This window comes from Clinocottus analis, unplaced genomic scaffold (assembly GCF_023055335.1).
Source record: "Clinocottus analis isolate CAN_PGR_092001 unplaced genomic scaffold, fCliAna1.0.p SCAF_19, whole genome shotgun sequence".
Taxonomy (NCBI): domain Eukaryota; kingdom Metazoa; phylum Chordata; class Actinopteri; order Perciformes; family Cottidae; genus Clinocottus; species Clinocottus analis.
The window spans coordinates 5,955,806-5,968,608 of NW_027175920.1; the positions used below are offsets into that span (position 1 = coordinate 5,955,806).

Genomic DNA, 12,803 nt, shown 5'->3' on the forward strand with positions numbered 1-12,803 from the left:
TCCCTCTTTTCATTTCTGATGGCTGGATAATTAAACCTCTATAGTATTGTCTTCCATCTTCTTTGCCCCACTTCTAGCAATGCGAATTCCCCTATGGGCAACTTTAAAAAGCCTCTTTTAGACATCTGTTTTTCAGATCAGCACGACTTTTTTTTCCTCCCATTAATTTGTGTTCTTTGTGAAAGTAGAAAGACTAGTGCCAGGACAGAGATGAACATACGTGTATAAATCCCCAACATTTCAACTGCAAAAATCAAAGGAAGTGAGAAAAATATCTAAATATTCTTTTTCAACATTTTTTTTTTAATGCTACAATATTGCTATTATACAACCCAAACCAATCCTTAAGTGTGCATTGCAAGACATCAGACAGGAGCTCAGAGGCTGGAATGTTACAGAGCTTAATTTAAAAGCAGTCGCGTTTTTGCCCCTCCAGCTTGAAGGAGGCAGCTTGTCAATTACTGTTCCTGCTCTGACAGAGGCTTTGGGCGCCACAATGAACAAGCAGGAAAGCAGCAACGCAGAGAAAAATGAGCACAACTTGTAACAATACAAAAAAAAGGGAAATAAGATGGATACATACAAGTATTCTAACTTGTATTGCTTTAAAACAGAACTGGTAAATGTCTGATACTTGTGTAAAAATGTTCATCATGTCATTAAGTATTACATACAGAATATATTCTTAACACACCATAATTTGGTTAAACTGAGAGAAAGAATCGATGTTAGAGCATTAGTCTGAAATGGCATATAGATCAGCACCTCATCTCATAAATATCTGTTCAATTAGAAAATCCAATCTGAAAATACAGCAAGAAAAAAAAGGGATGTTCCATAAACAAATAAAGCATTTACTGTAAAATCAGCGTGAAGCTGGTAGAAAGGCCTTACAGTAAAAGCACACATGTACAATTATAGCAGACATCTTTTTGTGAGAATGATATACAATATCAAATACATGTATCTTAGATAAAGATACACCATGCTCATCATCATAATACTGTTTTTAAGGCTAACTGTGCTGACCCTCGACTTTACTTAAACTACTTAAGTGTTGTTTATGTGGAAAGAGTCCCATTTGGACTTCTTTATCTTTTCATACATCTTTAAATGAGCATTGTTGGTGGGAGCCAGAGATGATTGGCAATGCCAACGACTGATTCTCTGTAATTACGCACATAAGATAGAACTTAAAATTCTTTCATGTACACACATATTACAATGAAATGTCTCTGTGAATTAGTGTCGGTTTAAAAATCAAGTCCTGAGATTGCTTTATTAGAAGAAGAATTTCAAGCACTTCAGTTTCCTTTGATATTGATATATAAATAGTGTATTTACTCGATCTCAAAGAATGTAATCTTTGTTGACTCCATTCTTGCTCACAGTACTCCACTTAATCCAATAATGGAGAGGTATTGTGTTGCGATTGCCACATAATACATCCTGCAGGAGCCTCCAAGGGTGGCTTACCCAACTGAATCATAAGCTGAGGTAGAATTTTTAATATTTGTAAACTCTTAGTGACAGTCTGAAGTCTAAACAGGGACAACCTTGTGGCAAAAAAAAATGTCTCGGTGTATTGTGTGCTTTAAAAGTCTAATGAAGTGACATCCGCCATGATCTGCAACAAGACCCCAGAGGGAGCTGCTGGTGGGCAATGCCAACCATCACGACCAACGTTAAGGCCAAAGTCTCTGGTCTAGTTGCTGTCCCTCTGCCCGGCAAGAGGTTGCACGACGGACAGGTTTTCATGGAGGTACTTCATTGTACCCTGTTCAGAGAAGTCAGCTGCTGTATGCCCGTCACCTCTCAGGACCCACTTGGTGGTGAGCAGCCCCTCCAGCCCAACGGGGCCTCGGGCATGGATACGTGCAGTGCTAATACCGACCTCTGCTCCTAGAGACATGGACAGCAATGAGAATGTCAAACACATGTGTCCTTGAAAGAGGGGCTGCCGTTGTTTGAGAGTGAATACCAAATGAGTACATGAATGTAGGGTGTTGAAAAAACATTTCACGGGAACAAAAGACAAACGATACTGTGATAAGACCACCACACTTACCGAGTCCGAAGCGGTAGCCATCAGCGAAGCGGGAGCTCGCGTTCCAGAAAACACAGGCGCTGTCCAGCATCTGCAGGAACTGCTCAGCTGTGTCCTCTGGAAGAGAAAAGCAGCTTATTGGTGCCACGAGGTCACAACTTTGCATTGCTTGTGACAATGACAACTATTTATTGTGATTATGCCAAAGAAATACCTATATATCCATCTACTATCCAGCGCATGTATTGTGTTTTTCTATCTATTTAAACTATCCTTTGAATTAATCCCTCTTCTTTGACATGAGCTGTCATTGAGACAAACAACAGAGTACATTTTAAATCACTGAGGTACCTTCTGTGGTCACCAGATGGCAGCAGCACATTATTCACTGCAGGTGAGAACAATCCTTCATGTAGAACAGCACATTTTGGGTGCGTTATATTACTCATATTGTTTAGAATGACGGAAAATGACTTTGTATGTCTCGAAACACAAGAAGTCAAATGTAGTATGCAAAAAATACCAGGAAGTTTAGCTCCATGCGGTTGCATTTAGCAGCATGCATGTTTTTTCTGGCTATTCTGTCCGACAATCCTCTGAGACAGATGACAGCTCATTGATAGAAGCCACGATGACAGATGATGGATGTATGAGCAAGAGGGCCAAAGGTTTAAGGTGCAATGTCATGACAAAGCAATATGTCCCAATTTCACGCATAAAGCATGCAATAGCTAGTACTTTGTAACAGCTTCTGAATGTACTACAACTATAAAGACAAACCACAGGAAGGGTTTAATCAACATGAATTAGAAAGAGGCGGTGTGATGGCTCACTGAAAGACCAAAATGTATTTGGAACCGTTACATGACCCAAAGTTATGACAGGGAGGACTCTTGTAAACTGTGTTTTAGCATCTGCTCTACATCTCAAATGGGCTGTGTCCCCTACATTGGAGTCACACAGGGAGGCCGTGCACTCAGCTTGACAACAAAGTGTCGCTGCTCATTAGTACCTGTGGCAGAAATTGAGATGAATGAGGGTGAATCAAGAGAGTGAGAAGGAGACCTTGATGACTATTAGACACCTTCATGAAGAGGAATAAATCAAGACAAGATAGGTCGAGACTTAACAGTGCTGTTTAGACCATGGTGAGGTAAAACCTGACCAAAATAATGCAATACAGCAACTTTTGAGTCATGCAAATTGATAGAGACACACACAATAAGAAAATACTAGAACAAAGGCATTGGGCTACGTACCATTTTCTGTGATGATGACGTCGGTGTGGGAGCTGCCATACTTGTGAATGTGGTCCACAGCCTCCTGCATGCTGTCCACCACCTCAATGCAGCACTCCAGGTCACCGTACTCTGTCCGCAGGGACTTTGCCTCTGACGGGCTGAATGTCAGGTAGGAGGCGAACCGAGGGCCTGCATGAATCTTCACCTGGTGACGCCACACAGAAAAATGACAAATGAGAGAACATGTCCTTGTAAAAAAATACATATTAAAATTAAGATTATTTTTTGAATCAACTATCTTATGTTGGATGACATGCACGGTAAAGTACTTGTAAGGTGCTTTACCCGTTCAGTGCGCAACATGTCAATGATCTGGTCAAACAGTGGCATCCTGAGGACGTCCCTGTGAATCAGAAGGCTTTCCATGGCATTGCATGCAGCCGGGTAGTCGCATTTGGAGTCTCTGACTGGAACGGGAAAATGTCAGTCAATTACTGCCATATTCACAGTTAGCATGGTTAAAAGGTGTAATGTGTTGGATATGGCCAACATTTAAGAAATGCACTAAGGGCTTTTGCATGTGTGTATGTTTTGATAGTTTATAAAATTGCTACAGTCACAATTTACTAACAGTTAGTAAATGTGTAAGTTGTGGTAATTTACTAAGATTTATACATGCTGACCAATTTTGATGACTTTGTCCCCGCTGGCTTCCCCATCAACGTAGATGTGGCAGATTCCCTCGCTGTGGCCCAGCACCGGGATGCCCTTCGCAGCACTTTGAATGCTCTTAACCAACTGGGATGAACCTCGAGGGATAATCAAGTCGATCATCTTGTCCAAGCGGCATAGATCCTCCACCTCCTCGCGAGTGCTCACCTTGTTACACATACATGTTTGTCAACCACAACATGCGAACAAGCTTGCTTGGGCTTATTTCTAATTGAGGTGATGTCATTTCATCCAGAGTTCTTTCAGTCCAGTAACATCTGTAAGGGTTTCATTGCCTTGTAACACATCTATAGGAAACATCTTTTACCAGCTGCACTGCCTCTCCGACTCCGTGCATGGAAAGAGCTTCCTGGGTGAGCTGGTGGAGGACCCGGTTGGTGTTGGCTGCCTCCTTGCCTCCCTTCAGCAGGAGGGCGTTACCACTGGCTATAGCTAATGCTGAAACCTGGAGGTAAAATACACAGGGTTTGTGATATTACTGCAGTCATTTCAAGAGTCTTGCAAAAAAAGAACAAGTTTTCTTGGTGTGACATTTTATGAATTTATTTATGTTGTTTGCATTTGTATAAGGAAAATTGCCAGATCCGTTTTACCTGTGGCAGGCAGTCAGGTCGGGCCTCAAAGATGACCAGAAGAACGCCAATAGGCACAGTTATCTGCTCCAGCTCCAAGTTGTGAGCCACCCTGGTCCTGCGCAGCACACGACCCACACTGTCCTGTGCGGCCACAGCAATCTGGCGCAGACCGATGGCCAAGCTGCTAAGTTTGGCTGGTGACAAACTCAGGCGCTTTAGCATGGCTGGTGGCAAACGGCCTGTAGAAAGGAGAGAGAGCAAGGTTGCACTTTGCCATCAGGTGATATGGGCTCTTATTAACTGAGGGCAAACCATAAAGAGAGAAAGTGACAGAGTCGCCCTCTGGTGGAGATATACAAGTTCAACTACCCATTTGGAAATATTTAGAAAATTGTTGCAATATAATGATTAGATTTGATTATTTCTTGCCAGAGAAGAATATTTTGATAAGAGGGATGAATGTATACATGATATTCAATTTCTAAGTAAGGCCCAACAATACCAGGTGGTTTATTAGCTCAATGCCACATCCTTGATGGAGATTATGGACTCTAAAAAGGTACAACACTGCCACATCCTCTGTAAACCTGGCCCACTGACTCAATGAGGAACTCTGTTACCTGCATTTACAGCCAGGTCCAAGTCCATCTTGTTGGCAGTCAGAATCTCTTCCTTTTTGTCAGTCAACAGCTCTGCAAGATGGCAGATGATCTCACTCCTCTGACAACACAGTCAACCAAACACAGGCAGCATGAGCATACAGCACATCTATCCACAAGAGGTCAGTGTTTCTCTGTATCTGATGAAAGGTACGCTTAACTACTGTTAAATTATAGGTAATCAGAACAATATAAACACAACTAATGATGCTAACTGAACCCAAGTATAATCTTTTTTTTTTCTTAAAACACAGTGGCACCTGGTCTGGATGCAGCGATGCCAGGGTTCTTCCAGATTTGCGTGCCATTTCTGTCTGATGCTCCACAGTTGGGCCTGGTTGAGGTCAAAGACAGGACAGACTTCACTCAAAGTGCACTCAGGAGCTAGCTTTTTTTAGGTACATCTTCCTTTAGCTAATGTAGTCTATACTATAAATATATGTAGTTCTATAATAAAAAATAAAGGTTAAAATAGTTGCTCAACAAAAGGAGTGTAATAGAGGTGTTGACTCAACTAGATGATATGTATGATTTGGAGGCTATAGTGGTGCTGTTGAACTGTATTGTTTATAGAAAGGTGGCCAAAATGTTCCACACACTTCTTAGTATGATGCAAAAAAAATAATCACCAATTGAGAAGTAACTCACAAAATTAAGTTTTCTTAATATACACGTCGTCTACATGTTCTTTTTTTTTTTTAAATACCTATTTGCACTTTATTATTATTTTCGATATTTACTTCATGTTGGCCAGGTAAGAAAATGATTTTCAAATCTTCTGTATGTTTTTGACATGTGAAAGAATTGACATGAAGTAACTCACAAAATAATGTGAAGTAAATCACAAAGAAGTGACAAACAACAACCTCCAAACTGAACTTAACATTAAATCAACCTCTGTTTAGACAGACACGGAACATTCTAACCATCCTGTTTTATTCTGGGTTGAGTTTTTCACGCTGTATTGTAGCTCTAGTGTGGCTGCAACAACACCAGCTTGAGAAGAGATCGAGAGAGGAAGCATGCAGCCAGGTGAACGCACCTGCAGGTTTGACCTCAGAGAAGAAGGTTCCCACTTTCTTTCCCTCCACAATGTCGGTGATGACATGTCCTGTTACTTTGGGGTGGGTGCCATTTGCAATCACCACTGAGGTGCCACCTTGCAGGGCCCACAGAGCAGCTTTGACCTGCAAAAAGAAACGCAGAAAGAGACTAAATGTTCAAGTCACTCTGTGAAGTCTTTAGTTTTTACCTTTCACATACATTACATAAAAAAGTAGAATATATTTGACCTATTTCTTGTTTCATTTTCAACACAGGCAACTGTCAGTGCCGGGTAACTCCTTTACAACTAAAAGTCCTGCATTCAACACATATTTAAACAGAATCTAAATGTCCTTAATATTCAACTTACCTTGGCCTCCATGCCTCCAATTCCAACTCTGGACTTTGTACCATAGATGATGGACTGCTGGTCTCCAGGGTAGAAGATGTCAATGAGCTTGGCGTCATCTGTCCCAGGGGGGCTGTTGTACAGTCCTGAGCAATCAACAGTGCTTACACCACTTATTTGCTCACACATGGGTCTAAAAAAAACACAGCTTAACCCTACGACAGCATCTTTATACTGACACGTTAATACATTTGATAAAACTGATGATTCTCAGTCAACCTTCTACCTTCTCTCTCACATGTGTGTATCTCCTCCCTTAACAACTGAGAGCACACACACACACACACACACACACACACACACACACACACACACACACACACACACACACACACACACACACACACACACACACACACACACACACACACACACACACACACACACACACACAGAGAGTAGAAACCCTATTAGCATAATTTTCAAACATAAAGGCAGAAGGTTTCTGTTTGTCTCTTTCACATGACTCATTTGACCCGGAGAGGGGTGGGTTTTTTTTTTCCTGGTAAAGAGCCTGGACAGATGGTGTTATTACCTAACAGCTGACCCAGACTGTTGTTGTGGTAACGCACATACCTTCCACGTCAGACAGCGCGATGAGGAGGTCAGCCTCCATCTCGACAGCTAGCCGCGCCGCTAGACTGTCGTTGTCCTTGATGCTGATTACCTAAAGAAACAAAAGAAATGCTGAAGTAAGCTGCTGAAGACATGAAAACAGTCACCTGCCATTTACCCATCTGATCCATTTCTTGAGGCCTAGAGCCAAAAATACACACGTACAGTGCAAAGTCTTTATCAATATGCTGGACCAGCAGGTCAAATGGTAGTATGGTATTGTGACAGTGAAAAAGTTAAATTATCAGCAACCAAGAATTCAATCTTTTCATGTCAGTGCAGTTTTTCTGGATGATTCAGTAAATCAGAACTAAAGCTTCACTAAGTCCATGTAAGTTTACCAGATAATTATGTATGTTAACATGGCTCACACATATTTGCAAACCCTTTTTAGATGTTTATAATATCATTGGTTTTTGCCAGAAGGCATCTATTGTATCTGTGTAATGAGAAAGAGAGAGAGGCATGAGAGGTATGTTACGTTAGTTATTTCTGCAGGACAGGGAAGGGAAGCGTCTACGTACAGAAGTTAGTCCCGTCCCTCCTGGCAGCACCTCCTCCCCAGTGACACATGCACTGCCATCATGCCCTCCCTGCATGCACATGCCTTAATGGTTGAAGGCAGAGCTGATGAGGTGATTCAGGATGGCAGAGGGGTTTCAGCGTGCGGATGGTTGAGAGAGAATACTGCCGCTAATAAACAGCAACTGTCTACACTTTATGAACACTGTCTCTACCAACCACTTCAGCATCCCCGCTGCCACCGTCACCCCATGCTGTCTGTACCCACATTTACCCCCTGCAGGTCGCTGTTGGGCTCCGGCGGTGGCACCACGGCGTCGTTGGTGTTGATGATTGGTACGATGTTCATACGCAGCAGCTCCTGCAGTGTGCTGTTCAGATTCTGCCTCTTTTGGTCATCATGGAAATCCAGATTTGTCACCAGAACCTGACGGCAGAATTATCAAAGAGCATTGAGCGAGAGAGACAAATTAAAAGATGTCACTCTGCATAATACATACACATCTTCAGCATTTTAAATATGATTATTTACCTATGAGGTTAAAAAGTACCTGTGCCGTGCAAGTGCTGTATTGGGTGAACATGGCCTCATACAAGGCCATCAGGCCACTTTGTCCCGCCGCAGCACAGGCCCGGGCCTCTAGAACTGGCAAAGACTGAACAGAAATGCAGTAAACAGAGTTACGTTGATTATCTTAGTAAGCAGCTTCAACCAGAACATGCTTCAATCAAACTATGCAATGATAGCGCAGGTGTCTCAGTCTCAGGTCTGCTGGTGTGTCAAAAAATACAAAAATGAACTGTATCCACAAAACCTTAACTGTGAAATGCCACAGCGTGAAAGAGCACAACTCCTTTAATCATAATACTGGTCTGCAAGAGGAGGGTTTTAATATCTGACAAGCACAATACTAGCACAAATGTATGTTATGTTTTGTCAAATGAACAAAAACATCAGAACACTTTATATTGCTTGGCCATCAAATCAATGGCCCCATAACATGAATGACTTATCGAGAGATGGATCAATACCAGTTACTGTGAAGAAACGCTGAACATTTAACTTCACAAAGGTTGTATTTATTGCAGGCTTTTGTAATGCATTGCATTTTATTGTTGAGTTGTCACTGGTACTGTATCCATCCACTGAATATTCAAGAAAAAAAAAAATGGCATCGTTTTTTTATGTGATTTACTAAAACAACAAAATGCCAAATAATTTAGGCAATCTCTATTTCCATATGTGAACGAAAGCCTGCAGAGAGCAGCAAGAGTATTATCTTCTTTATCCGACTCAGTGTTGATTTTTACACTTCAACATTACTTAAGCCTCGACACATTCACCTTCGCTCGTCTCACCATGTCCTTCAGCTGATTGTGTCCCGAGTGCAGCGCCTGTCGGACACTCTGGGACAACAGGATCTCATGTCTTAATCTTTGTTTGCCAAAGGCCACCGCTCCACTGGTCACAATCATCATCTCTCTGCCTTGATTCTGCAGCATGGCCACCTGGACAACGATACGCAACAATTAGGTATCACACACCAAACCCTGAGTGTGTTTTTCTTCTGGTCAGACTCACTGAGGATTCAGCTTTAAAAGGTTGGGCCAACCAAATGACAAAAAAAACATTTCTCTCTCTTACCCCTTGAGGTAACTAGCAATGATATTATGTGTTTAATTCTCAGTGTTTTAAGATATCTGTGCATGATATTTCTGTCTCTACGCAATTACGAATGGAACTATGCATTTGGTGCTCAGCGCAAGAACAGTTACATTTACAATATAAATTATATATGTCTGACTTTTCACAAACATGCCTTTCGACAACATAAACAATCTTTTTTAGACATGTTCACAGCATGAATAACAAGGACAAATGTATTTTTAAGTAAATGACAACACAAGTAAATGTACCTATTGTACCGTCTCGGAAAGGCATTATCTGTTTAAGCGGACACCACTAAAGATATGCGAGGAAATGTTTTTGTTATTTGGTTAAACTGTCCTAAATTTTCTTTTTTATATAAACTATATCTTTAAATAGTCTTGTTGCGATTTAAATCTCCTTTTCAAGACCTTTTGCTTTTCTTCCTCATAATGAAAAGTTACAGAGCGTCAATACATCTCATATGTGTGTAAAAGAGAAAAGGAAAGTTAAATCTAAAATTAATTAACATAAACTGCAGAGGATGAACAAAATCCTGAACACCCGCTGATGGTTTACATATCACTAAAAACAGATGGTGTCAAAGCTTGTGTTTATGACAGTTACTTTCCCATCAATACTTAAATACATATTTTGCTAGTATTTGGCATCTTCACCTGCTCCACAATGGAGGCCAGCCTCCCCAGTGCTAGGCCACATTCGTCACCACGTGTGACCACAGCGCTGCCGAGCTTGACTACGATCCTCTTGGCCTGACGCAGTTCACCGCGGTGTGCAAAGGAGCTGCCGTGGGCCCTCCTCTCGGGAGCTGTGTGGGAGTGCAGAGGAGGAAGATATTATTTTTACATCACTTGTGGGAGAGAGTGTTTTGTGACCTAGAAGTAACTTTGCGCGACAATGAAATGATGCCTCAAATAGAAAAAAAGATGCACCAGCCATTGAGGAGAAATAGGCAAACTATTCTATTGGGAGTCATTAATTATTCTTAAACGGTTTTGTTCAACCTCAGCTTTAATAATATCTACATGGGAAACTGAGTTAGGAGATCCATTTATTAACAACAATCTACTGGAAATGAAATCCAAAAGCAAAGTCGTGAGAAGAATAAAAATCAATGCACGGAGGAAGGCGGCACCTTCAATTAATATATCCTATTAATTTATTGACATAAACCGGTTGCATAAATGTGCAAACAAGCATGTAAAGCTGGTTTTTATTGATAATGAGACAAACGGAGTAAAGCCCTCCACTAGATGTATCTGTAACCAGGGAAACATAACCACTGAGTTCAAACTGCCACATCAGCAGGGAAACAGAAAAGCCTGTGCTGACATTACACATCTCTCTGAGGCAATGAAGCGCATGTGAGAGAGAGAGAAAGAGAGAGAGAGAGAGAGAGAGAGAGAGAGAGAGAGAGAGAGAGAGAGAGAGAGAGAGAGAGAGAGTTTGCACAGTCAGTTACAACAGCAGTCCTCACATCTGCCTCTTGATAGCATATGGACTATGTTGATATAGACACAATCATGAACTTGTTTGTCCACTTTTAGTCGAAAACCCAAAAGATGCTTTCCAATTAGTAAGCAAGTATTAAATCATATTTATTCACATTATTAATTAATGTCTGTTATTTTTTCAAGAAATCATTAAGACATGAAAAAAATGCTCGTCACAATTTCTCCCGAGCCTGAGATCTTATCTTTTTTTAATTCATTGTTATAACTTAAATGTATTAGTTTACAGTCATATAAAGCAGAGCAAAGAAAATGTTTGTTTTTTTCTGCTTGATAACTGGCTTGATAATTATCAAAAGTTGTTCATTCTAGGGTTGCAACTAACAATTATTGTATTATTGATGGGCTGAAAAATTCTTAAAAACAGCAAATAATTCTAAGGTCTGTAAAATGTTCGACAATAGTAAACATTTTCCATCCTAGGTCACTAAAGGTGATGCCAGTAAAAATTAAGTTTACTGTGTCATATGAAATAAAGACATGCAGAAAATCCTGAAACAATATACATTATCTATCTATACACACACACATAGATACAGTGTTGGGATAACCTGTAGCACAGCGTAGTACTGCAACATGACTTGCCTTGGGTCAGGACTCTGGTGAATACGTGTCTCTGGTAATCCAGGTGGATCCTTGAACACAGGGTCAATCTTCGCAGCAGCATGGCCAGTGTAATGTCTTCACTGTCACTAAGACATGCAGAGAGAAATATAACATATAGCATTCAACACATTCGAGACATTGGAGGTGAGTGTTTAGATAATGGCAGCATCAAAAGTGATCCGTTGTAACTTCATGTACAGTCACAATATAATTGCCCTGCTGTCTTGCAGCGTCTGCTCTTACTTAACCTCCTGGAGTCCTGCGGCTTGTCCTGTAGTACCTGCCCTTGCCCCTGAGCAACGTCTTTTATTGAGCTGTTCTCATCTTCGTGGACACGTTATTCCATCATTTATCAGAGAAATGCTTCACGTGTGAACGACTCCTCCCCTGACTGAGAGGAGAGCTGCTGATGAAACTGCCGCCGCCGCCAGCAGCGCCCGCTGCCGCCGCGTCTGTGACTCGTGTTCCCGCTACAGTTAGCTAGAAGGCTAACGACTCACTTTTCACTCGTGGTCGCGTTGACGTTGAAGTAAAAATGTGGCGTTTCAAGTTGTTAAAACGCAGAAAAGCCTCGCGAAGTGGCGGTGAAGTGGCAGGATGTGACGTCGCAGGCCGGCCGGCGAAATGCGGAAGACAAACGGAAGTGGAAGACATTTTTCAAAATAAAGGGCTATATCTCGCTCTAACGACTTCTCTTGCGATGTGTGGTTCTAACCTTTTTATATACTGTCTATGGTTCTATCAAATAACATATATTTATCATGTAAAACAAAAATAACAACTACACATCTATTTAATGAGTACACACAAGGATTTTTTAAAGAAAATTGAGGAATATGTAAAACCTAAACCAAGCTGTATACCAAGGACGTAATATTGTAATATGAAAACAAAAAGCAGAAAGCTCAGCAGACTGTCAGTTTATTCATTATAATGGGGAAATGTAATATCCATAAAACCAAGTTGTCGAGGTCTTGCACGTCACATATCAGGATTACAATTGAGTCTGTCCAATGTATAATCAATAAGTTATATCCATGTAGGACTTCATCTACTACATGCAGTTTTTAGAGAAATGTGATTGTATTGCTCGAAAACAATAACACATTGTACTTTTTTTTGACACAAAAGACTCCATAGTTTACAGTATGTATGAATATACAGCGCTACCAA

The 12,803-nt window shown here is 41.0% G+C and overlaps 1 protein-coding gene across 2 annotated transcripts; it reads right to left on the bottom strand.

Annotated features, from left to right (window-relative positions):
* Positions 1–372: 372 nt before the first annotated feature.
* Positions 373–12,193, bottom strand: aldh18a1 (aldehyde dehydrogenase 18 family, member A1). Of its 2 annotated transcripts, none has more exons than XM_068583259.1 (18): positions 11,874–12,193; positions 11,610–11,716; positions 10,170–10,321; positions 9,204–9,353; positions 8,396–8,500; positions 8,119–8,271; positions 7,284–7,374; positions 6,669–6,793; positions 6,297–6,441; positions 5,515–5,588; positions 5,216–5,315; positions 4,614–4,834; positions 4,328–4,465; positions 3,972–4,167; positions 3,634–3,755; positions 3,307–3,493; positions 2,069–2,164; positions 373–1,902 (listed from the first exon to the last, which is right to left on the bottom strand). In XM_068583259.1, exons 2-18 carry the CDS (start codon positions 11,689–11,691, stop codon positions 1,706–1,708), a joined length of 2,334 nt encoding a protein of 777 aa, XP_068439360.1. In that variant the 5' UTR covers positions 11,692–11,716; positions 11,874–12,193; the 3' UTR covers positions 373–1,705. The 2 variants fall into 2 exon arrangements, with proteins under 2 accessions (XP_068439360.1, XP_068439359.1); XM_068583258.1 differs by having other exon boundaries at positions 8,113–8,271.
* Between the last annotated feature and the right edge of the window lie 610 nt (positions 12,194–12,803).